A 27,107-nucleotide genomic window follows, 5' to 3' on the forward strand; every position below is an offset into this window, starting at 1 on the left:
GCATGGATGGGTGCTGATGAGGCTGCACGGATGGGCGCTGATGAGGCTGAGATGATGGACACTAATGAGGCTGCAAGAATGGGCACTGATGGGGCTGCACGAATGGGTGCTGATGGGGCTGCATGGAAGGGCACTAATGAGGCTGCATGGATGGGCGCTGATGAGGCTGCACTGATGGGCACTAATGAGACTGCACAGATGGGCACTGATGGGGCTGCCCGGATGGGCACTCATAGGGCTGCATGGATGGGCACTGATGGAGCTGCACAGATGAGCACTGATGGGGCTGCACAGATAGGCAATGATGGGCACTAATGAGGCTGCACGGATGGGCACTGATGGGGCTGCATGGATGGGCACCGATGGGGCTGCATGGATGGGCACCAATGGGGCTGCAGGCATGGGCGCTGATGGGGCTGCATGGATGGGCACTAATGAGCTGTACGAATGGTCACTAATGGGGCTGCACTGATGGGGCTGCATGAATGGGCACTGATGGGGCTGCACTGATGGGTGCTAATGAGGTTGCACTAACAAGTACTGATGGGACCTCACTTATAGGCACTGATAGGCTGCACTGAAGTGCCCATGGACATCCTCCCAGAACTGGAGAGCATCTATTGGCTACAGCACAGGAAGAACCAGTAACTAAAGCTGGCCATACACTTTACAACCTAATTGTACAATCTGTGTACAATCTCCTTTCAGCTACAGGTGTGTAATAGGAGGACATTCCTAAACAATCCATTCAATCTGTATCCAATCAAGCAGGCTCTTGCCCTACATAGGTAATGGTGGCTCTAAAGAAGATTGTACAATCAGATTGTACAGTGTACAGTCGCCTTAAAGTGTTTGAGTAAAATCTGCGTTTACGCTTTAGGATTGGGGGAGCGCGTCCAAAAATCGCAGAATGCTACCCTACTTGAGTGATTAAAAATCGCAGGCAGAATCTGAGCGATTCCAAGTCATGGCAGGGTGCACAACGCACATTTGGGTGCCATCTATCCTGAATGCCACCCCAAAGGCGGCACGATTTTGCCGCCATTGTCGCGTGAGAATCACCACAAAGGATGTGCGTAAAATCGCACCAAAATTTGGTCGCTGAGCTTCCTTTGGGCAACAAGTAAATAGGCCGCCCCATGGTGGAACAGGCAGAATCGCATAAGAATCACTCAAACAAAATGGCGAGCGTCAGCGAAAGTTCCCTCTAAGGCCTCAAGGACTTCTTCTGAGCGTTTCTCACGAATAGGGAAGCCCATTGAAACAAATAGGCTGCCTTACATGCGACCTGCAAAAGACGCACACGCGATTCATTGTACCTGCATGGTATGAACGGAGCCGCTCCTTTCACACTTGTGCGACTTGGGATCCGACTTGTGAGACCCCCAAGTTGCAGGACATGTGAAACTCAATGTATTTCTATGAGAACCGTTCCTACCGACACTGCAGAAGTCACTGCGACTTCAGGAAAGTTTCCTGTACGACTTTGGTCTGACTTTTGATGCAACTTCAGTCCGGAGAATGTAAAGTCAGGTCAAAGTCGCACCAAAAGTCGCATCAAAGTCGCAATGCAAGTTATGAAAGTCACAAGTGTGAAAGGAGCCTTAGGGCCGGTTCACACTACATGCAGTCCAGTGCGTTTTTTTTTCTGCACCAAAAACGCATGGACAGTGGGTTACATGGGTTCCAGAGGCAAAGTTCACACAGTTGCATTCCAGTGCAGGCAACAAAAATAAAGCATGCTGGATCTTTTCTGCAAGGAACTGCACTGAAACGCAACAAAACGCATCAAAAACGCACTGGAACGAATTACACAAAAGAATAACAAAAAAGAAAAAAAAAGAAAAAAAAGAAAAAAAAAAAGAAGAAAAAATACATGTAGAATGCATCAAAAGCGTGTAAAAAAAATGTACCAGAAGGCATAAAAATGCACCAAAAACCATAAAAAAACGCACCCAAAAGGAACCAAAAAATGCATCAAAAACGCTCATTCAGGTGTGGTGTGAACCGGCCCGTAGAGTATTTTTGATGCGTTTTCAATGTGTTCCAGTGCAGTTTTTCCCCCAAGGTTTTATATTGCTGTAATGCGTTCTGGTGCCATTTTTGATGCGTTTGGATGCGTTCTGGTGCATTTATGATGCCGCGTTCCAGGACAGTTCGGTGCAGAAAAACACAGCACGTTCTCATTTTTTTTTACCGCACTGGAACGCACAACACTGGTGTGAACTATGCCGTTAGAACCCACATAACCTACTGTCCATGCATTTTTTAATGCAGAAAAGAAAAACAGTTGAATGCGTTGCATGTTTCCTCTATGGAACGCATCTGGAATGCGGCAAAATACATAAAAAAACGCACCAGAATGCACAGGTGAAGAATAAAAAAAAAAAAAAAGGGGGGGGGACGGACCAGAACACATCATAAAGGCACCGGAATGCATCAAAAAGGTATCACAAATGCACATGCGAAAATGCATCCAGAACGCAAAAATTGTGGTGTGAACCGGCGCATTTGACCCGATTTACACTTGAAGGAGCAAAAAAATAAATTATTCTCCACTCTAAGTCGCCTGAAGCTCAAAAACATTCTGGAGATTTTTTTTGTAGCTCAAATCGGGCAGATTGGTGCGTTTATGAATCGTTTTTTTTTTTTTTTTTTTTTTTACATAGGAAATGCATTAAAACGCTTGATTAGAGTGTTTTATTGCATTTTGCTGCGCATTTTTTAAGTTTTTTTCTAATTTTCAAATGCAATAATTAAATGAAAATAAAGAATAATAAATATATAATAAAATAAATAAACATAAAATAAATAAATAAATAATAGATCTAACCCCCAACCCTTAACCATAATATTAACCCCTAGCACTAAACCCTAACCCTAATATTAAACCCTAACAATAATAATAACCCCTAATATTAACCCTAATACTAAACCCTAACCCTAATATTAAACCCTAATAATATTAATAAACCCTAACCCTAAACACTAATATTAAACCCTAACCTTAAAAGGCTTAACCTAACAAAATAAATAAATCAATAAAGAAAAAAGTCATTAAGAAAATAAATAAACAAAAAACATAAAATAAATAAAATAAATAAATAAATAAATAATAAACCTAACCCCAAACCCTTAACTCTAATATTAACCCCTAACACTAAACCCTAACCCCTAATATAAAACCCTAACAATATTAATAACCCCTAACCCTAAACACTAATATTAAACCCTAACCCCTAACCTTAATGCTTAACCTAACAAAATAAATAAATAAATCAATAAAGAATAAGTCATTAAGAAAATAAATAAACAAAATACATTTTAAAAGTAAATAATAAAAATGACATTTAAAAAAACCCTGCCATTAACCTGAATATTAACCCCTAACCCCTAATCCTAACCCTAATATTAAACCCTAACACTAAACCCTAACTCTAATATTGAACCCTAACAATATAATAACCCCTAACCCTAAACACTAATATTAAACCCTAACCCCTAACCTTAACCCTTAACATAACAAAATAAATAAATCAATAAAGAATAAGTAATTAAGAAAATTAATAAAAACAATATATTTTAAAAGTAAATAAAAAAAAATAAAAAAACCCCACCATTAACCCGAATATTAACCCCTAACCCCAATATTAAACCCTAACAATAATAATAACCCCTAACCCTAAACACTAATATTAAACCCTAAACCCTAACCTTAACCCTTAACCTAACAAAATAAATAAATAAATAATAAGTAATTAAATAAATAAACAAAATATCTTTTAAAAATAAATAATAAAAATAAATAAATGAACCCCACCAATAATTCTCATAACCCCTAATCCTAACCCTAACAACAGTATTACCCCTAATCCTTAACCCTAACCCTAATTGTAAACCCTAACAATAATATTAACCCCTAACACTAAACCCTAATCCTAATATTAAACCTTAACAATATTAATAACCCTTAACACTAAACACTAATATTAAACCCTAACCCCTAACCTTAACCCAACAAAATAAATAAATCAATAAAGAATAAGTAATTAAGTAAATAAATAAACAAAATACATTTTAAAAGTAAATAATAAAAATAAATTTAAAAAACCCTACAATTAACTCTAATATTAACCCCTAATTCTTTAATTAAACCCTAACAATAATAATACCCCTAAACCTAATCACTAATATTAAACCCTAGCCTTAACCCTTAACCCAACAAAATAAAAAAAATATATAAGAAGTGATTAAATGAGAAAGTAAACAAATTATATTTTAAAAGTAATTAATAGAAATAAATAAAAAAAAAACCCTACCATTAACTCTAATAATAACCCCTAACCCTAATCCTAATATTAAACCCTAACAATAATAATAACCCCTAACCCTAAACACTAATATTAAACCCTAACCCCTTAACCTAACAAAAGAAAGGAAGAAAGAAAGAATAAATAAACAAAATACATTTAAAAAGTAAATAATAATAATAATAATAAAAAAAAACAAGCATTAACCCTAATATTAACCCCTAATCCCAACCCTAATTTTAAACCCTAACAATAATATTAACCCCTAACCCTAATATTAATCCCTAAAAATAATATTAACCCCTAACCCTAATATTAATCCCTAACAATAATATTAACCCCTAACCTTAATTCTAAACCCTAACTCCCAAACTTTAACCCAACAAATAAAATAAATAAATAAATAAACAAAACAAAATTAAAAATTAAATAATAGAAATAAACTAAAAAAAAAACCCAACCCCAACCCTTAACCCTAATATTAACCTCTAAACCTAACCCTAACCCTAGCATGAAACCCCTAACCCTAATAATAATTCCTAACAATATTATTAACCCCTGACCCTAAATACTAATATTAAACCCTAACCCCTAACCTTAACCCTTAGCCTAACAAAATAAATAAAGAATATGTAATTAAATAAATAAATACACAAAATAAATTAAAAAAGTAAATAATAAAAATACATAAAAAAAACATAAACCCTAACCATTAACCCTAATATTAACCCAAAATCCTAACCCTAATATTAACCCCTAGTCTTAACCTAAAAAAGAAAAAAACAAGTAAATAAAGATTAAGTAAATAAATAAATAAACAAAATATATAATAATAAATTAAATTAAAAATAAGTTAAAAAAAAAAATGAAAAAACCTTCCCCCCAACCTCTAACCCTAATATTAACCCCTAACCCTACTCCTAACCCTAATATTAACCTTTAACCCTAATCCTAACCCTAATATTAATCCCTAACCCTATTTCTAAACCCTAACCTTAACCTAACAAAATAAATAAAGAAAGAATAACTGAATAAATAAATAAATAATAATAATATAATAATAAATATATAATAATAAATATAATTAAAAAAATAAGTAATAAAAATAAATGAAAACCCCAACCTTTAACCCTAATATTAACCCCTAACCCTAATATTAAACCATAACAATAACATTAACCCTTAACCCTAAACCGTAATCATAATATTAAATTCTAACCCCTAACCTTAACCTAACAAAATAAATAAATAAATTAAGACATAAAGAAAAAGTAAATAAATAAATAATAATAAATTCATTAATTTAACCCCAAACCATACAAAAAAAATGTTTTTTTTTTTTTAATGAATAAATAATATTTAAAAAATAAAAGCCAATGAAAAAGCTGAAAAACATAGCAACAAATGATGAAACAGATTATCTTTTTTCTCCATTGGCTAATTAAAAAAAGCCAAACCTTAATAACGCTGTACACAAACGCTCAAAAACGCGCATACAAACGCCCGAGTAAAACGCTCAAAAAACACAACTCTCGGGTGTGAATGCAATGCACACTGATCAGCAAGGTGCATCGCACCAAAACGCATGCAACGTGTGCATTATTGCCATTCTGCAGTGTGAGCGCACCCCGATTATTTCTCCCAAAAATCTGGGAAGCATCTGGCAGCCGCCCCAATTTGTAAAACGCTACGCCTGTCAGCCGCCCCGATCCATTGTGTCTTGGGTTTAAAATGTGTGAAGGAGTTCAGATCCTTACGGTGCTAAAAAAAAAAAGAAGGAAAGAAAAGGGGGAGGAACCGGATTGGTGACCACATGACCAGCTTGGCTTTCATCCAAAGCAGACTCACTAATACAAAATGCAGCTCCAGCTGAATGAGAGCTCATAGACAGAGCAGAGCCCCCACCAGTAAGGAGCCAGTCTAGATCTGACATACAGGGAGTAGCACAGGGAAGCCCCTCCGCTCTCTCCGCACATAGTCAGCCAACATGAATCTGCGCCTTTGGATCCTGGCACTCGCCCTGCTGCTTTTAACCTTCACTTCAGCCTTTGGAGGTGAGTGTGTCCCCCCCTTGTCCTTCAGCGCAAAGTGCAATTATATCCTTTTTTCTTTTTTTTTTTGGACCATTAGCGCATGCCTTTCCTTATTTTCATTCATTCTTGCATGCCCCTTCGGAGCTGTCCAAACTCTCAGCTGCAGAGCTGACAATCTGTTGACGTTGAGCTTTGTTATATATTAACTCGTGTGGATCATTGGATAGGCAATATGACCAGATGTAAAAACGACCGTTGGGACGGTTGGCGGAGGATATTATAAACTTGGAACGGTTGCTGGAAAGTGGAAATTTTGTGACATTGTTTGGCACTGCAGGGAATGTTGTGCAGGGAATGTTGTGCAGGGAATGTTGTGCAGGGAATATGTTGCAGGGAATGTGTTGCAGGGAATGTTTTGCAGGGAATGTGTTGCATGGAATGTTGTGCAGTGAATGTATTGCAGGGAATGTATTGCAGGGAATGTATTGCAGAGAATGTATTGCAGGGAATGTATTGCAGAGAATGTATTGCAGAGAAAGTATTGCAGGGAATGTATTGCAGGGAATGTTGTGCAGGGAATGAGAATCTTCAGTACGTGTTGAGTTTAGAGCGCTGGGATTTGCAGCAGTTCACTAGTAGTAACAGCAGCCTAGGCGGGGTGCTCGCCGTCTCAGAATTAGAGGGTTGGTCCACCCAAAAGTGATTTTTTTAAGCTACAGGTGGAACATGCTGGACTGAGTCAACCCCTGGCTTCTTGTATATCTAGGATACTTGGTGAGATCGCCCTGGTATAATCCCCGGCTGAGAAGAGTAGACGTGTTTTGTGGGAGCACTGAACCCCCTTGTAAGGACAAGGATGGATATTCAAATATCAGAAATTTCTGAATCCAGTGCTTTGTTGACCCAGGAGTCCTCAGAAAATGTTGGTAGGCTATTGGATGAATTTCTGAGGCTGTCACACTGATTCTTTAATATAAGTCCGGTACAGATTCATTTTCGACATACAAGCCCTGATGAAGGGTGATTTGAGAAAGTCCAAAACGCGTTGGGTATAGATTCATTTTTGACATACAAGCCCTGATGAAGCGTGATTTGAGAAAGTCCGAAACGCGTTGGAATTTTCCTTCATATTGTATCTAATAAAAATGCCCTTACTAGACTGCAGCAATCAGTGTGGCACTGTATTCCTCTAAATCCTACTAATAGTTCCCAACTATTCCTGTTCACCTGAGGGTTTTGGATGGATACATGTTGTATAACATAAATCTTTTTTTTGAAGAATTCCAGGAAGGATGGTGGGAACCCCTCACTATTGGCACAGCACAGGAGAACACAGTGCCACAATCTCACTAGTCCCTGAGAGATAGAAAAACTGTCTGGGGCCTAACCCTTAAACATTGAAATATTTATATTAATTAATTTAAAATTTTATATATATTTATATGAATTATACATATGGTATATTATATTATTTTATACTGTGTATATACATATATTATATTATATTATGCAGTGTATATATTTTTATATATTTATATATATTTTTCCCCATTTTTTAATAATATATTAAATAATAAAAAAAAATAAAAAAAATATATATATATATATATATATATATACTGTATATATATATAAATATATATATATATATATATATATATATATATATATATATAATTTTTTTATACATGAATTATGAATTTAAATACTTTCTTTTTATATATATTTCTTTATTTATATAATTCATAGTTATATTATAACTATGTATACCTAAATATGTATATTTGTTCAGTTATATTTAATATAAATATCCAATGATTGGAATGCGGTTTTATTTTGACGTTTTGATGAGGCACAAGCTCATCAAAATGTCGGGAAAAAAAAAAAAAACTTCATCATGTGTTCATCTCTTAAGACCCGTGGGTGCCGCTCTCTCTTATGGTATATAAATAAATAAATAAATAAATAATAAGAAAAAAATATATATATATATATATATATATATATATATATATATATATATATATATATATATATATATATATATATATATATGTATATATATATATATATATGTGTATGTATATGTGTGTGTGTGTATATGTATGTATGTGTGTATATATATCAATGTATTTTAATATATATATATATTTATATATAAATTATTTATATTTTATATATTTCTTTATTTATATAATTTTTACTTATATTATATTATAAATATGTATGCTTGAAAATATATATTTTTTCAGTTATATTTAATATATAGATAGATAGATAGATAGATAGATAGATAGATAGATAGATAGATAGATAGATAGATAGATAGATAGATAGATAGATAGATAGATATATTAATATCAGTTGATATATGAATTTTACTGAACTAGTGTATCATTTCATATATTTTTATATAAATGTATTTATTATATAATTTATATATATATATATATATATATATATATATGTGTGTGTGTGTGTGTGTGTGTGTGTGTGTGTGTGTGTGTGTTATAATTAAATATATATACTTATATATATATATATATTCAAATTCATTGATATATGAATTATGGGTGGACCGACTCTTTACGTTTATGATACTATAGTCTTTGTGGGTGAAACAGATTTGAATGATCATCCGTGTTATCCAGAGCTCCTGAATCTTGGAAGTTTGCTGCTATGAGTTGGAGCTTCATACAGCCTTCACTAAACACTAGTTTTCCACTGCTGGTTACTCACATGCATAAAAGTGACATCTGCATTGTATCAGTCTGCTCTACAACATGGCAATCTTGCTTCGCATGTAAGGCTTAGTAATTATTTGGTCATATGTTTTCATTCATGGTTTATGCCTCATCTCGAATCGTATCCTGCATTGTATTTCATAGATGGGTCTCTGCTTGCTTTTAGTCTTGCAGCAGCATGCATCCATTATTCATGCTTTCATATACCTGATAATTAAACCGTCTGAGCTATACATTGAATTCAGTCTATTTCTGCGCCGTTTCTCGGTAACATATGCAGAGAGAACAATGGGAGACATTCGTAATGCATTGACAGATTTAAAATAACTTTATCTGCATTGTAGGATGGTGGGGACGGAGCGCAGTCTGGGGCATCTGGAGTGAAGTTATTACTACAATTGGAACAAAAGCTTGGCAGGGAGTTTTTTTTTTTAAGAGAAGAAGTCATTTATTATACATGGTTGCCTTTTGCATTAATTTCCCCATCGCTGGGGAGTCTAATGGGCTCCACATACAGTCCCAGCGAAGGGTCAGATATGAAAGGAATGTGCTGTTCTTCAATAGCATTGCTTGTGTGCCCAGCCATGCGATGAGGGCATGGAAGGCAAAGCAATAATACATTATATAGGCCGCTTATAATACTTTGTGTGAAATGTTGTGCTACAATATTAACTCCTTAGTGCTATATGGTGGCTCTTTAGTGGTTCCCAGGCTTCTCGCTGGGTTGTCTGCCAAGGTGATTGTAGCCACATCGGGGCATTGGCAACAATACAGTAAAGTAATGCCTGTGATCTTTTTTTTTCCAAGCAAGCTCTCGGTCCTTCTAATGTTGAGTACTGCTTGGACCTTGGAAGAAGGGTTATACCCCAGGAGCTTGTCCTGAATATTCTACTGGAAGGGTCTATTCATATCAGCCGCAGAGTGACAACGCAGTGGTTGGTGGGCAGTGGGGTGCGGTGGCATCATAGCAGTATCAAAAGGGAGAATAGAGACTATGTTCCCCAAAGCGTAGTCACCAAAAATGGGAAGAGGTTCCCCTTTGGAGAACATTGTCTCCATTCTCCCTTTTGATACTGCTACAATCCCATCTGGGGAGCGAGCCTAAATCATAAATAATGGGTTAATAGGCACCCATATTAAAAGCAAAATCAAAAGAGAGAATGGAGACTATGTTCCGCAAAGCGTGGTCACCAAAAAATAGGAAGAGGTCTCCTTTGGGAAACATAGGCTCCATTCTTTTTTTGATACTGCTATGATCCTATCTGGGGGCGAGCCTAAATCATAAATAAAGCATAGTCACCAAAAATGGGAAGAGGTCCCCTTAGTGAACATAGTCTCCATTCTTACTTTTGATAGAATGGGACCTCTTCCCATTTTTGGTGGCTACGCTTTGGCGAACATCATCTCCATTCTCCCTTTTGATACTGCTACAATCCCATCTGGGGGTGAGCCTAAATCATAAATAATTGGTTCATAGGTACCTCCATCTGTATTAAAAGCAAAATCAAAAGGGAGAATGGAGATGATGTTCCCCAAAGCATAGTCACCAAAAAATGAGAAGAGGTCCCCTTAGTGAACATAGTCTCCATTCTTTCTTTTGATAGAATGGGACCTCTTCCCATTTTTGGTGACTACGCTTTGGGGAACATCATCTCCATTCTCCCTTTTGATACTGCTACAATCCCATCTGGGGGGTGAGCCTAAATCATAAATAATGGTTTAATAGGTACCCGCATCTGTATTAAAAGCAAAATCAAAAGGGAGAATGGAGATGATGTTCCCCAAAGCATAGTCACCAAAAATGGGAAGAGGTCCCCTTTGGGGATGGAAGAATGGAGACTATGTTCCCCAAAGAGGACCTCTTCCCATTTTTGGTGGCTACGCTTTGGGGAACATCATCTCCATTCTCCCTTTTGAGACTGCTACGATCCCATCTGGGGGTGAGCCTAAATAAAAAATAATAGGTTAATAGGTACACGCGCCCATATTAAAAGCAAAATCAAAAGGGAGAATGGAGATGATGTTGCCCAAAGGGGACCTCTTCCCATTTTTGGTGACTATGCTTTGGGGAACATCATCTCCATTCTCCCTTTTGATACTGCTACGATCCCATTTGGGGGTGAGCCTAAATCATGAATAATGGGTTAATAGGTATCCGCATCCGTATTAAAAGCAAAATCAAAAGGGAGAATGGAGATGATGTTCCCCAAAGCATAGTCACCAAAAATGGGAAGAGGTCCCCTTTGGGGAACATAGTCTCCATTCTCCATTTTGATACTGCTACGATCCCATCTGGGGGTGAGCCTAAATCATAAATAATAGGTTAATAGGTATCCGCATCCGTATTAAAAGCAAAATCAAAAGGGAGAATGGAGATTATGTTCCCCAAAGCATAGTCACCAAAAATGGGAAGAGGTCCCATTTGCGGAACATAGTCTCCGTTCTCCCTTTTGATTTTGCTTTTAATACGGATGCGGGTACCTAGTAACCCATTATTTATGATTTAGGCTTGCCTCCAGATGGGATCGTAGCAGTATCAAAAGTGAGAATGGAGATGATGTTCCCCAAAGCATAGTCACCAAAAATGGGAAGAGGTCCCCTTTGGGGAACACAGCAGTATCAAAAGAGAGAATGGAGACTATGTTCTCCAAAGGGGACCTCTTCCCATTTTTGGTGACTACGCTTTGGGGATCATCATCTCCATTCTCCCTTTTGATACTGCTACGATCCCATCTGGGGGTGAGCCTAAATAATAAATAATGGGTTAATAGGTACCCGCATCTGTATTAAAAGCAAAATCAAAAGGGAGAATGGAGACTATGTTCTCCAAAGCATAGTCACTAAAAATGGGAAGAGGTCCCCTTTGGAGAACATAGTCTCCATTCTCTCTTTTGATACTGCTGTGTTCCCCAAAGGGGACCTCTTCCCATTTTTGGTGACTATGCTTTGGGGAACATCATCTCCATTCTCACTTTTGATACTGCTACGATCCCATCTGGAGGCAAGCCTAAATCATAAATAATGGGTTACTAGGTACCCGCATCCGTATTAAAAGCAAAATCAAAAGGGAGAACGGAGACTATGTTCCGCAAATGGGACCTCTTCCCATTTTTGGTGACTATGCTTTGGGGAACATAATCTCCATTCTACCTTTTGATTTTACTTTTAATACGGATGCAGGAACCTAGTAAGCCATTATTTGTGATTTAGGCTCGCCCCACATGGGATTGTAGTAGTATCAAACGGAAGAATGGAGACTATGTTCCCCAAAGGAGACCTCTTCCCATTTTTGGTGACTATGCTTTGGGGAACATCATCTCCATTTTGATACTGCTACGATCCCATCTGGGGGCGAGCCTAAATCATAAATAATGGATTTAATAGGTACCCGCACCCATGTTAAAAGCAAAATCAAAAGGGAGAATGGAGACATGGGGGGAAAGTGTTCTGTAGTCCAGAGAAGAGATTAGGGAAGGTTTGGTTAATAATATGGTTTCAGATATTAGTTCTTTGCACAAGAAATGAGAAGGCCACTGCATTTTTGCCAGGATCAACGGGTATTTTTGAAAATGTACTTGGCCTGAAAAGAATTGCAGCCACCATATCTAACGAGGGGTATATGGGTATTAAATTTTTATTTTTGGGTTTAGATATCCTTTAAAAACTTTAGGCTTCTTTGATCTTGATGATTCCTCTGGGCTCCCAGCCTTGCCCACTGTTAGCCAATGCTTGTGGAATTATTCCTCTTCTTCTGAATGTGCAGTCAAAATGATGGACTCAAATGGCATTGAGGGATAGTCCAGTAGTGGCCTTCAAGAATTACAAGAAGCCAGCAAGTTGCTCCACCATTCGAAACCCAGAATAGAAGCTTCAGTTTTGGCCCGAGAGACCCTTTCATTATTCTTTTATAGGGAGTTCCAGTTGTTCAGACCGTGTTTCCAGGGTAGGCAGACACAAGCACCGTTCATGTAAAGTTTGTATTGACGCCCATCACATACACAAAATACAGTATGGAGTGAGCACATAGTGGATAGAGAAAACAACCTTGTGAGGTCCCCTCAACTCTGATAAACTTTGGTGAAGATTCTTGGAAAGATCAGATAGAGAGGTTATGTCAATATGAGTTAATAACTCACAGGATCTACATGTTTACACTAAGCGATGGGATGTGGTCTAATTCTGAGTGCTCACCTGAGAATAGGACTACTAAGAATACCTGTATTAGATAGGAAGATATGAACCACCTCTCATTCCTACCAAACTAAGGGCCCAGATGGGAAACCCATGGTTGCAGGAAAGAAATTTGTTCCTAAGGGCGCAAGTGAGCATATCTATGTGTTGGGATGGGAATTGGGATGAGCTACATTAAAGCACACTGTGGACGTACGTTGGGGTGCAATTTACTTTCTGATCCCTAAGCCCCGGTTCACACTAGGGCGACCTGTGAGGCAAAGCTGTGAGGAAAGCTGCGGACCCGTTCTAATAGGAGCGACACAAGTCGCTCCGACCTAGAAAAAGGGTCCGGAGCTTCTTTGGGCGACCAGGAGGCGACCGCCATAGACTTCAATGTTATGAAGTCCGTGGCGGCCGCTCCAAGGTCGCCGCGCGCTGCTCGCACCGCGATCTCGGAGGTCGCCCCTGCAAGTAGCGTCGCTCATATGTGAACCGGCGCTAAGACCTCCCATATAAAATCCCCTCTATTATAATAATCTTTGGCGAGGATTCTTAGAAAGACCAGATATGGAGGAGACGTCGATATTGACAGTTAATAACTTACAGGGATACCGCACAGCATGAAGCAGATATCCTACAGAATGACCTGGACAAAATAACGGAGTGGGCAACGACTTGGCAAATGAGATTTAACGTGGAGAAGTGTAAGGTTTTGCACTTGGGGACTAGAAACATAAAAGCACAATACACGTTAGGGGGGGAACCCTTGGGGGAATCAAAAATGGAGAAAGATCTGGGAGTCTTGGTTGATGATAGATTAGGCAATAGCATGCAATGCCAAGCGGCAGCTGCCAAAGCCAGCAGAATATTAGCATGCATAAAGAAAGGGATGTATTCCAGAGATAAGACTATAATCCTTCCACTCTATAAAACTCTGGTCCGACCACATCTGGAGTATTGTGTCCAGTTCTGGTCGCCAGTCCTCAGGAGGGATGTGTTGGAGCTGGAGAGAGTCCAGAGAAGGGCAACTAAACTAATTAGGGGATTGGAGGACCTTAATTATGAAGAGCGTCTGCAAACGCTTGATTTATTCTCCCTGGAGAAGAGACGCCTGAGGGGGGACATGATAGCAATTTATAAATATCTCAATGGGGATCTCAGCTTAGAAAAAAAGCTATTCAGTCGAAGGGATTGCATGAGGACTCGAGGGCATACAATGCGATTAGAGGAGAAGCGCTTTAACCTCAGGCAACGTGGGGGGTTCTTTACTGTTAGGGCTACAAGATTGTGGAATTCTCTACCACAAGAGGTGGTTTCTGCGGGAAGTATGGTGGCTTTCAAAAGACTCTTAGACGTACATCTCAAGGATCAGAACATTCAGGGCTATGTGAGATGATTACAGCCACACACTACACAGGTTGAACTGGATGGACTATTGTCTTTATTCAACCTCAGCTCAGTATAGGACTTCTAGCAATACTTGTATTAGATAACACGATAGGAACCACCTCTCTAGGGGCAGACTGGCAACTTTCGGCCAAGGGGGCAAGTACAAACCAGAGGCCCATGGTGCAGCAACAAGCCCCCCCCCCGCCCCCCCCCTTTTTCCGTTGTTCTCCTGATCCTCATTCCAAGCTGAAGCCCTGCTCCAGGTACTCTCTACTTACTGGTTGAATCCAAGTTCTCGACCTGGCGAGCAGTTGGGGGAAGCTGGGACAGCTTGGTTGGGGCTGGCCTGGGGGAGAAGAGTCTCCAGTGGGGCATGGAACCGGCCTCTGCTCAGACACAGTTTACACCATCCATGCTGGGGAGGGAGGCTGCGCTCTGTCCTTTTCTTCATCCCGCACTCAGTAAGTCAGTGGCAGGGACTTTTTACTTCTCTTCACCGAGAATTCATTAGGCAAGTCTTTGGCAGAAGCAGTGCAGGCTTTTTACGGGGCATCAGAATGGCCCAGGGGGCAATTGCCCCTCTGCCCCCTGGCCCAGTTCTCCCCTGCACCTCTCATTCATACTAAACAAAGGGCCCAAATGATAATATGTATCTGGGTGTTGTGGTGCTCTATGTTGGATGTGCATTGGGGTGCAGTTAGGAATGAACCATTCCTTAGATCTTCCATAGACGTACGACATGAGCCAAATGTTGAACATCTCTTTTGCACATCATCTTGAGATATTCAAACAGCTGTACACAATACCCAAGTGTGTTTCCTGGACACCAAATGACCTGCCATTGTTGTGTGGGTGGTTTGCAAACTTAAGATCTTGCTGATAGATAAGATTGTTACAGTTTATGGAAAGATCTTTCAAACACAGCACTGTCTATAGATAACTTGACAGTCACCATCTCCGGGAAGGCCTCCTACCTAGCCACTTGAAGCTGATAATCCCCAGCTTTGGGTGGCTATGTCCTGGTGAGCACAACAATTCATTATACTGGGACCTGATCTGATGAAGCTCCCTGATAAGAGGGATTGAGCTGTCACTGCCTGGGAGGAGGTGAAAACTGATATGGTTAATAAACTGAGTCAACTTCATCCGTCTGTCATCTTCTGGCTGCAGGTTTAAAAGTATCTGCTTGGACGCAAACTCCGTCCCTCAATGGAAAATCACCAGCTACTAATACTATACTAATGACTGGTAGAGTTGGGTAAACATTGAGTTTTCGTCTCTTGGTTTACATATTGAGGATTGGTTTTATCAAATCTTAATAACACAATCTGTTCTTCAATCTCATCACACTATAATCTACAATTGTGATCAACACATTTTTTGCAAATTTGGCCCATTTTAGGTCTAATCTTTGTCCAACCAATACTGATTACTCATCGTTGTTTCCTATATTTAATTTAGTTTTTTATTAGCTGTTAAAGTGCATTTTTACCCTAATTTTGGATGGAACGTAGAGCTGCACAATTCTGGATAAAATGAGAATTACGATTTTTTTTGCTTAGAATAAAAATCACGATTCTCAGCGTTACATCATCTTTCATAATATACTAAAAAATTGGGTTAACTCTACTGTTTAGCTTTTTTTAAATTAATTTGTATGCAGTGGTGGCTGGTGCTCCATGGGCCGGGGGGAGGAGGGGCAGCAGACGGACCACACCATACCCCCCCCCCCCCCGATCCACACCAGTTCTAGCCCGCACTGTCCCCCACCAGCTCCAGCCCACACTGCCCCCCACCAGCTCCAGCCCACACTGTCCCCCACCAGCTCCAGCCGCACTGTCCCCCACCAGCTCCAGCCCGCACTGTCCCCCACCAGCTCCAGCCCGCACTGTCCCCCACCAGCTCCAGCCCGCACTGTCGCACCCCCCCGGTCGCCGGTCCCCCGTCCCCCACCAGCTCCAGCCCACACTGTCCCCCACCAGCTCCAGCCCGCACTGTCCCCCACCAGCTCCAGCGCGCACTGTCGCACCCCCCCCGGTTGCCGGTCCCCGTCCCCCACCAGCTCCAGCCCGCACTGTCCCCCACCAGCTCCAGCCCGCACTGTCCCCCACCAGCTCCAGCCCGCACTGTCCCCCACCAGCTCCAGCCCGCACTCCCCCCCCCCCCGGTCGCCGGCTCACTCACCCTGGGCAGGCAGTGGCGGCGGCTTCCCCCTCAGTCTCCTCCCTCCTCCTCCTCCACTCCTTGGCCAATAGCATGGCTTTTCCCAATCGGGAAACGGGTCTCAGGACCCACTTCCTGATTGGCCAGGAGGAGAATCAGTGTGGCAATAGCGAATATTCATTCGCTTTTGTCACACAACTGAGTGGGCTTGGGGCAGTGCTCTGTGCCCCAAGCCCCCCCTTTTGTGAAGCCTATTAGGGCCTCTGGCTCTAATTACGTGCTTAATAAAAAAAACCCATTGGAATCCATGCGTCCGGCGCACTGCATTAGGGGGCCAAATGCATGGATAGGGGGGGGGGGGCGCCCTTGTGCCCCCAATGCACCAGCCGCCACAGTTTGTATGTGTAATTCATGTGTATTTTTCCGTCCCCAAAAATTGATTTTGAAAGACCGCTGCGCAAATACAATGTGACATGAAATATTGTGCTATTAACGACTTTTATTCTCTAGGGTCTCTGCTACAAAAAATATACATACAGTGGGTACGGAAAGTATTCAGACCCCCTTAAATTTTTCACTCTTTGTTATATTGCAGCCATTTGCTAAAATCATTTAGGTTCATTCTTCTTCCTCATGAATGTACACATAGCACCCCATACTGACAGAAAAACACAGAATTGTTGACATTGTTGCAGATTTATTAAAAAAGAAAAACTGAAATATCACATGGTCCTAAATATTCAGACCCTTTGCTGTGACACTCATATATTTAACTCAGGTGCTTTCCATTTCTTCTGATCATCCTTGAGATGGTTCTACACCTTCATTTGAGCCCAGCTGTGTTTGATTATACTGATTGGACTTGATTAGGAAAGCCACACACCTATCTATATAAGACCTTCCAGATCACAATGCATGGCAGAGAAAATGAGAATCATGAGGTCAAAGGAACTGCCTGAAGAGCTCAGAGACAGAATTGTGGCAAGGCACAGATCTGGCCAAGGTTACAAAAAGATTTCTGCTGCACTTAAGGTTCCTAAGAGCACAGTGGCCTCCATAATCCTCAAATGGAAGACGTTTGGGACGACCAGAACCCTTCCTAGAGCTGGCCGTCCGGCCAAACTGAGCTATCGGGGGAGAAGAGCCTTGGTGAGAGAGGTAAAGAAGAACCCAAAGATCACTGTGGCTGAGCTCCAGAGATGCAGTCAGGAGATGGGAGAAAGTTGTAGAAAGTCAACCATCACTGCAGCCCTCCACCAGTTGGGGCTTTATGGCAGAGTGGCCCGACGGAAGCCTCTCCTCAGTGTAAGACACATGAAAGCCTGCATGGAGTTTGCTAAAAAACACCTGAAGGACTCCAAGATGGTGAGAAATAAGATTCTCTGGTCTGATGAGACCAAAATAGAACTTTTTGGCCTTAATTCTAAGCGGTATGTGTGGAGAAAACCAGGCACTGCTCATCACCTGTCCAATACAGTCCCAACAGTGAAGCATGGTGGTGGCAGCATCATGCTGTGGGGGTGTTTTTAAGCTGCAGGGACAGGACGACTGGTTGAAATCGAGGGAAAGATGAATGCGGCCAAGTACAGGGATATCCTGGACAAAAACCTTCTCCAGAGTGCTCTGGACCTCAGACTGGGCCGAAGGTTTACCTTCCAACAAGACAATGACCCTAAGCACACAGCTAAAATAACGAAGGAGTGGCTTCACAACAACTCCATGACTGTTCTTGAATGGCCCAGCCAGAGCCCTGACTTAAACTCAATTGAGCATCTCTGGAGAGACCTAAAAATGGCTGTCCACCAACGTTTACCATCCAACCTGACAGAACTGGAGAGGATCTGCAAGGAGGAATGGCAGAGGATCCCCAAATCCAGGTGTGAAAGACTTGTTGCATCTTTCCCAAAAAGACTCCTGGCTGTATTAGATCAAAAGGGGGCTTCTACTAAATAATGAGCAAAGGGTCTGAATACTTAGGGCCATGTGATATTTCAGTTTTTCTTTTTTAATAAATCTGCAACAATGTCAACAATTCTGTGTTTTTCTGTCAGTATGGGGTGCTATGTGTACATTCATGAGGAAGAAGAATGAACTTAAATGATTCTAGCAAATGGCTGCAATATAACAAAGAGTGAAACATTTAAAGGGGTCTGAATACTTTCCGTACCCACTGTATATAAATAAGCCATTCTTTACCAGTTTGCAGAGCGCCAATCGATGCTCACGTGACCCTCCGCCTCTATCCTCCTTTCCTCCTTCCCTTCCGACTGACGTCAGCAGGGAATCCTACAGGCAGCTGCCAGACAGGGAGAGGAGAGAGGCGGCGGGTCACGTGAACGGCGATCGGCACTCTGAAAACTGGTAAAGAACAGCTAATTTTTTTAAGACACAGACACAGGGGCACGGGCACACAGGATTATTAAATAGACCAGACAGGATAGTAAAAAGTGGTGTAACTACCACTTTAAAGGGGAAGTTGAGATTCCAGGGGGGGGGGCTCTTGCGGACGCCCATTGACCTCGGCCTTTACATATGTGACCAGCACTGAAGGGGATCTAGAGCAGCATTTTCTCCGATGGATTTCAGTTCTGTAGATTTTACTGGTCAGCTACCCAAAAAAAACAAAAAATTAGGAAAGTTTCCAGGGACAAAGCTCCATAAACCGGTGTTATCTCTGCAAATCAATTATCTCGTGCAAATCTGATGGTGTTTAGACAACAGGTAGACCTTAAGAAGGCCTTGAGGCAAGTGTTAAGGAATTTCAGTCAGCACAGAAGGTTTACATTGCCATGAAAAGTCCTACCATATGTCCAATGTTACGGAGCGCCACTAATCTTCCACCCTCAAGGTTTGTTATTGCACGGGGTATAAACTGCATTGAGAATTGTGTGATCTACTTATCCCCCCCACTATAAACTAAGTACACAGCCAGCTAATTCACCTCCCAGCACGCCGCTCACTGTTTGCTGTTCATTAAATCCTGGCAGGACGGTTGCTATAACTTCCTTTGGGATGGCTGCCAAGCCGAGAGAATTATTGTTAAACATGTTGTATAAGTTTTACAGCAACAGGTGAAGAGCATTAGACCCAACACAGCACGCCGACTAACAAGACGGGGCTAATAAAGCCAAATAACCATGGGCGGCGGGAAATAACCCGAATCAACCAAGCAATCATCATTCAGTGTTGTATCAGATTGGAACGTCAACTTTGCTTGATGACATTGCGGGGGGGGGGGGGGGGAGTCTGCAGCCATCCAGAGTTAATAGCATTATGTTCACCTAGACCAGGGGTCTTCAAACTATGGCCATCCAATTGTTCAGGAACTACAATTCCCATCATGCCTAGTCATGTCTCTGAGTCTCGGAGTTTTACAATGCCTCATGGGATGTGTAGTTCCGCAACAGCTGGAGGGCCGTAGATTGGGGATCCCTCACCTAGATACTGCATTGTATTTGCAATTATTATTATTATTATTATACAGGATTTATATAGCGCCAACAGTTTGTGTAGCGCTTTACAATATGAGGCAAGACAATACAGTTACAATACAATTCAAAACAGGAGGAATTAGAGGGCCCTGCCAGGGCTGTCTTTTCCATTGGGCACGTCCGGCGGTTGCCCGGGGGCCCCACTTGCCAAGGGGCCCCACACACAGGGTGGCAATTACACTGCCCCCCCAGGCCAGTCTCCAGATTAGTTTACCTGGGGGTCTAGCCCCCCCCCCCCCGTTGTCCACCGGCCCCCCTGCTGTCCGCCGGTGGCTCTGAGTCTCCCTGCACACTGGTTGCTAGGAAGGCCAGCCGATTGGCATCTAGCAACCAGTGACGCTCTGAGAGGACCCATCATGCACAACGGAGGAGGATCCTCCTCGTCGGCTCGTCCTCCTCTCTCCGTGCCTAGAAGATGGACTCCACCCACTTCCTCCCTTCATGTGCTGTGCAGCCGTTGTGGAAGGTAAGCAGACTGCTGCAGCTGCTTGATTTCTTTTTTCTCACTCTCTCTCCATCGACTGTCTGTGCCATCCTTTTCCTGCCCTATATATCCTCTGTGTGTGCCATCCTTCTCTCTCTCTCTCTCTCTCTCTCTCGGGGCCCCAGTGCACTGCATTACCTGGGGGCCTATAAGGCTCTTAAGATGGCACTGGGCCCTGCTCATTAGAGCTTACAATCTAGAAGATATGGTCAAGTGAAACAAAAGGCAATAACTGTGGGGGATGAGCTGATGGAGAAAATGGAGGTAGAGTTGTTAGGTGTGGGTAGGATAGGCTTCTCTGAAGAGGAGGGTTTTCAGGGATCCTCTAAAAGCTAATAGAATAGGAGATAATCAGACAGATTGGGGTAGGGAGTTCCATAGGATTGGAGAGGCTCTGGAAAAGTTCTGGAGGCGAGCATGGGAGGAGGTGATGAGAGCAGGAGGTTTTGAGAGGAACGAAGAAAGCGATTAGGTTGGTATTTGGAGACTAGGATAGTGATGTAGCTGGGGGCTAAATTTTGGATGGCTTTGTAAGATGTTGTTAGTATTTTGAATTTAATTCATTGGGTGAGCGGAAGCCAGTGGAGGGCTTGACAGAGAGGAGCGGCGGACACTGAGCGATTGGTAAGGTGGATGAGTCTGGCGACAGCATTCATGATGGATTGGAGGGGGGAGGAGCCTGTGAAGAGGTAAGCCAATGAGAGGGGAATTGCAGTAGTCGAGGCGAGAGATGACCAGAGAGTGAACTAGGAGCTTTGTTGTGTCATTGGTTAGAAAGGGGCGTATTTTGGAGATCACGACAACGAGCAAAACTTGGACCTCTACAAATGGCCGCAATGGAAACTTCAACATTGTACAAGTGCAATGGAACAAAAGACATAATAGTTGCTGTTTAACCAAGATGGTGATTTTTTTTTTTTCCTATCACAGCCTTGAATATTAACTTAGCTAGAGATGTGTATAAAGGTGAAGTTACCCTTTACTGGGGCAATGGGGTTCATTTATTAAAGGCAAATAGAACGTTCAATTTCCAAGTGAATTTTCTACTGCACACAGCAAGATCCATAAAGACATGGATGAGCAAGTTTGGGGTGGAGGAACTTGACTGGCCTGCACAGAGTCCTGACCTCAACCAGATAGAACACCTTTGGGATGAATTAGAGCGGAGACTGCGAGCCAGGCCTTCTTATCCAACATCAGTGCCTGACCTCATAAATGTGCTTCTGGAAGAATGGTCAAACATTCCCATAGACCAGGGTTCTTCAAACTATGGCCATCCAGCTGTTGCGGAACTACACATCCCGTGAGGCATTGTAAAACTTTGACATTCACAGACATGACTAGGCATGATGGGAATTGTAGTGCCTGAACAGCTGGAGGGCCATAGATTGAAGACCCCTGCCATAGACACACTCCTAAACCTTGTGGACAGCCTTCCCAGAAGAGTTGAAGCTGTTATAGCTGCAAAGGGTGGGCCAACTCAATATTGAACCCTACGGACTAAGACTGGGATGCCATTAAAGTTCATGTGGGTGTAAAGGCAGGCGTCCCAATACTTTTGGTAACATAGTGTATATTTTTTAGGCATTCTTTAAGGGGTTGTAAAGTCAAAAGTTTTTTTTTTTTATAGATAAGATAAAAAGCCTTCTGTGTGCAGCAGCCCCCTCCCAGCACCCCCTAATACTTACCTGAACCCCATATTGGCACAATATGAATCCTAAATAATAATATTAATAATTATAGGAACACTGCTCAGTCCTGAAAGATGCCCGTCAGTCTGCTTCCACTGAAAAAGGAGAGCCAGGGATGATATCACAGGTTGGGCAGGAAGACCTAATAAAAAAAAAAAGGCATGCTTAGGGGCATAAAAAAAATATTGGGGTGTGCTTTGGGGAATGAGGGGAGGCAGGTGGTGGGAGGGAAGATAAATCTTGAGTTATGCTTTAAGGGCCACGAACATTGGGGAAGATTGGAAGTGTATCCTGTGCAAACAGGGGAGGACTGGGCCAGGGGCAGGGGGGCAATTGCTCTCCGGGCCGCTCTGATGCCCCGTAAAAAGGCTGCACCGCTTCTGCCACAAACATACCTAAAAGGATTCCCGGTCAAGAGAACTAAAAAGTCCCCACTGCTGACCTACTGAGTGTGGAATGAAGACAGGGACAGAGTGCAGACCCCCCCCCCCATCCCACCCCCCAGCATGGATGGTGTACACTGTGTCTGAGCAGAGGCCGATTCCATGCCCCACTGGAGACTCTTCTTCCCCAGGCAGCCCCAACCAAGCTGTCCCAGCTCCCCCCACCGCCCCCTGCTTTCTAGGTCGGGAACCCAGATTTGGCCTGTGAGCAGAGCGTACCTGGAGCTGAGCTTCAGCCTTAAATCGGGGTAGGGAGGAGGTCGGGAAGAAATCGAGTGGGAGAGGGGCCGAGTTGCTACACCATGGGCCTCTGGTTTGTTCTTGTCCCCTGGGCTGAAAGTTGCCAGTCTGCCCCTGTGTGCAAAACATTACCAGCCTGAAGACATCTCGAAATGGTAAATATAAGAAAATACAGTATAAAGCATGATGTACTGCCAGGGGAGTGGAGGTTATGAATGGGGGGGGGGGGGGGGGGAGCCCAGGTTTTAGCATTGATCATGGTTGGGTCATCAACTTTTTACAATATGGTAGCATTTTAAAGATCGTTTTTTCTTGGTAATTCTTGGAATTCTTCAGTATTCAACGAAGGCCCATAATTTTTGAACGTCATAAAATGTTCCATAAATGTCACCATGTTGTTACAATACGAGATATAAGACACTTTTGTGGGTTGGGTTTTACTCCATTAAACTCATCCCAAGGTAGCGTTCATTGCTGGGGTATCCCTCGAAATTCTTCTACTCTCCTTTTACCATCATGTAGGACGAGCTACCTGCGGTGACAGCCATTGAAGACCCCAGACTGGCTGACGGATCCACATTCACACTCTGTGAATCTTTAATCTTTGTTGTCTCGTCACTCTGCAGTTCGGTAACTCAAGACAATAGAAAGGATTTTCTCAGGTTGTTAAACGCTCTCTGGCCTCACGTTTTCTTCATCCCACTTCTTACTAAAATGCTTCCCGGGAATCCCCTTACATATTGTTTCAGCTACTGCCAAACATAAGGAAAGTCGTAAACCAGGAGCTGAAACACGTAATGTAATATTGAACGCTATTATTAAGGCATTAGAGGGATCACTTGGCCAAGAGCAAGGCTGAAACGTCTCTTTATTTCCACAAAGGATCTACATGAAGGAGGAATTAGAATAAACGATACAATAATAACAGCTAGGTATGATTTTTAACCACTTAAGCCCCGTAGGATTTGGCTGCTCAAAGACCAGGGCCTATTTTGCGATTCGGCACTGCATGACTTTAACGGACAATTGCACGGTCGTGCGACGCTGTATCCAAATGAAATTGACGTCCTTTTTTTCCCACAAACAGAGCTTTCTTTTGGTGGGATTTGATCACCTGTGCGATTTTTTTTTTACTTTTTGCGCTATAAACAAAAAAAGAGCGACAATTTTGAAAAAAATAACAATATTTTATATTATAATTCCCCCCAAAAAAATGTAAAAATCTAAATTTTTTAACATTTTAGGCCAATTTGTTTTCTGCTACATATTTTTGGTAAAAAAAAATCGCAATTGGCGTATTTTGATTGGTTTGCGCAAAAGTTATTGCGTCTACTAACTACGGGAAAGATTTATGTCATTTTTATTGTTTTTTTTTTTTTTTACTAGTAATGGCGGCGATCTGCGATTTTTTTTTTTTTTTTTTTTGCGGGACTGCGACATTGCGGCGGACAGATCGAACCCTTGACTGACATGTTTGACACTTTTGGGGGTACCAGTGACATTACTACAGAAATCAGTGCTATACATATGCACTATTACTGTAAAAATGACACTGGCAGGGAAGGGGTTAACTTTATTTTTGCAAATAACGCAAAAATAAAGTTAACCCCTAGTAATGGCGGCGATCTGCGATTTTTTTTTTTTTTTTGCGGGACTGCGACATTGCGGCGGACAGATCGAACCCTTGACTGACATGTTTGACACTTTTGGGGGTACCAGTGACATTACTACAGTAATCAGTGCTATACATATGCACTGTTACTGTAAAAATGACACTGGCAGGGAAGGGGTTAACTTTATTTTTGCAAATAACGCAATGAGAGGAGCGGCCGGCCGCCTACGTCACTGCCCATTGAGTCCTGTTAGTGATGAGTAAGAGCTCCCAGGACGCATTGCAGGACAGGAAGTGACGTCGGGTGGGCCGCGGCCGCAGAGGGAGGAAGTGGAAGGAAGGTAAGTATATTTTCTTCTGAAACAAGGTAAGTAAAAAAAAAAAAAATCGGGAATATCCAATTGTTTTTCAGGTGACACTAAGGAAGCGGATGGCACAAAATCTATTGTGACGATTTTGCGGCCGGGACTCCGCTTTAACTTCTTACATGGGAGAGATGTGCTTGAACTGCACTATAAGGGACTCCTCCTATATCTCGTTACTGGTGGACACTGATAATGAAGTACAGGTGTGGGAGGGTGGGGTGCTCAACCCCAGGAGTCTGGTCAGGACTGAATGTACAGGCACCATTTTCCATAACATCTATTTCTTGGTTGATTCAGAAACTAAAGCAATTTTAAGGTGCAACCCTATCGCCAAAGTCATTTATTCTCTAGAAGCTCTCAAGAACTTGTTTAGAGATCTGCCCAGAGTTTTCCTTCATTAGAAGTATGGTATAACATTCCAGCAAGTTAAAACCCACATCCACTTCACTCCACTAAGCACTGCCTTCATCCAACATTCTGGAGCAGAAAATGAACAAGGGGGGCCCAACTTGTAAGTGGCTTAACACAAGTCCCATTAGCAAAGACCCACAACAAGATCTGAGCCAGCCAACTCGCCCCGAGGACATAATGTAGATGTGTCCTGACACTTGGTGACCTTTTATTTTTATCTCCATCCCTGATTGTTTACCCACATGAATCTTGGCATTGTAGACGCACGGCCCTCTCTACACACCGGGAAGGATCAGGCGCTCATGATGGTATCCTCTGTGCGTGCTCCAGCACTAATGAAGAGACCTAAACACCCTATCAGGAACACGGATCACACACTGATGATTCTTATCATCCCTAACCTAAATAATAGAAGACGCTTTTAAGTCTAATGCTGTTTGACTTTCTTAGTCACACGCTACTTCTTTTTTAACCATTTTCCTAGACAGTTATCTCTTTATTGTCTGTTATCCCCACCACTGGTAAGATGGGTCCTAATAGTGGCCATAGATGGCTAATTCCATTTTTGAGCTAGGAAACAAAAATACAAATCTTTGGAGATTTAAGGTGCTCTTTATCTTCCAAGGAGGCCTCCTTCCTTTTTTTTTTAACCATTTTACTGGACAGTTTATCTCTTTATTGTCTTAGTTATCCGCATTACTAGTTAGATAGGTCCTAACGGTGTCTATAGATGACTAAAGCCCCGTACACACGAGTCGAAATTCGGCAGGGAATTTTCGTCCGACGACCGATCTGCCAATTTTCGGCTTGTTAGTATGGTGCTTCTGACAACCGACTCCGACTTTTCGGCCGAAAAAATCCTGGTGTGCATGCTATATAATTTTTGTCGACCATCAAAACACGTCCAATTTTCGTCTCATTAGTACAGATTTCGATTGGGAAAAAACTTATGAGCAAGGCTAGGCATGCTCAGAGATGAAAGAACACATAGAAAGCAATCTAACACATGACATCAATTCTGAAGTAGAATTCTGTCGTGCGGGAAAATTTGTGTGCAGTCTAGGCACATTCCAACCAATAAAACACCACTCTGGACAAAAGACGGACGACCGGTCGGCGGAAATTCGTTGCGTGTGTACGAGGCTTTAGTCTTTCTTTGAGCACTGCTTAAGAGTATTGAGCCATTTCCAAACTGCTAGGAAACAATAATAGAGAATATTTGTAGTTTTTAGGTACTCTTTATCTTCCAGGGAGACCTCCCTCCTGTTTTTACGATGGTGAATGTGGTTGTCACCTTCATGTGAGATTTGTGGTGGTCCCATGGCTGGGAAAAGTAGCTCTCTGATCGGCCTTTGCTGGTAGGGAGTTTTCTGTCTGTCTATGGTTGCCTGTAGTAGTAAACATGTGTGCCCCAGTTAGTGTCAGCCAAGGTTAAAAGGGTTTGAGATGGGCTCATGCAAGCACAGGCAAATATTTTCAGGTAGATACATCCTAGGCCTGGTGTTTTCGGGAGATATCTGCTTGTTTATGACCAGCCTCAACTGACTGAACTGCATTA

At 41.8% G+C, this 27,107-nt stretch overlaps 1 protein-coding gene across 1 annotated transcript in view; it reads left to right on the forward strand.

The window, feature by feature from the left end:
- Positions 1-6,259: 6,259 nt before the first annotated feature.
- Positions 6,260-27,107, forward strand: part of APLN (apelin) — a 52,460-nt gene continuing 31,612 nt past the window's right edge. The window contains exon 1 of the mRNA XM_082262509.1: positions 6,260-6,364. Coding sequence (XP_082118635.1) covers positions 6,298-6,364 — 67 coding nt within the window. The 5' untranslated portion in view covers positions 6,260-6,297. The remainder of the gene's footprint in view (positions 6,365-27,107) is intronic.

Source organism: Pelophylax lessonae (genome assembly GCF_965119305.1).
Source record: "Pelophylax lessonae genome assembly, chromosome: 7".
Taxonomy (NCBI): domain Eukaryota; kingdom Metazoa; phylum Chordata; class Amphibia; order Anura; family Ranidae; genus Pelophylax; species Pelophylax lessonae.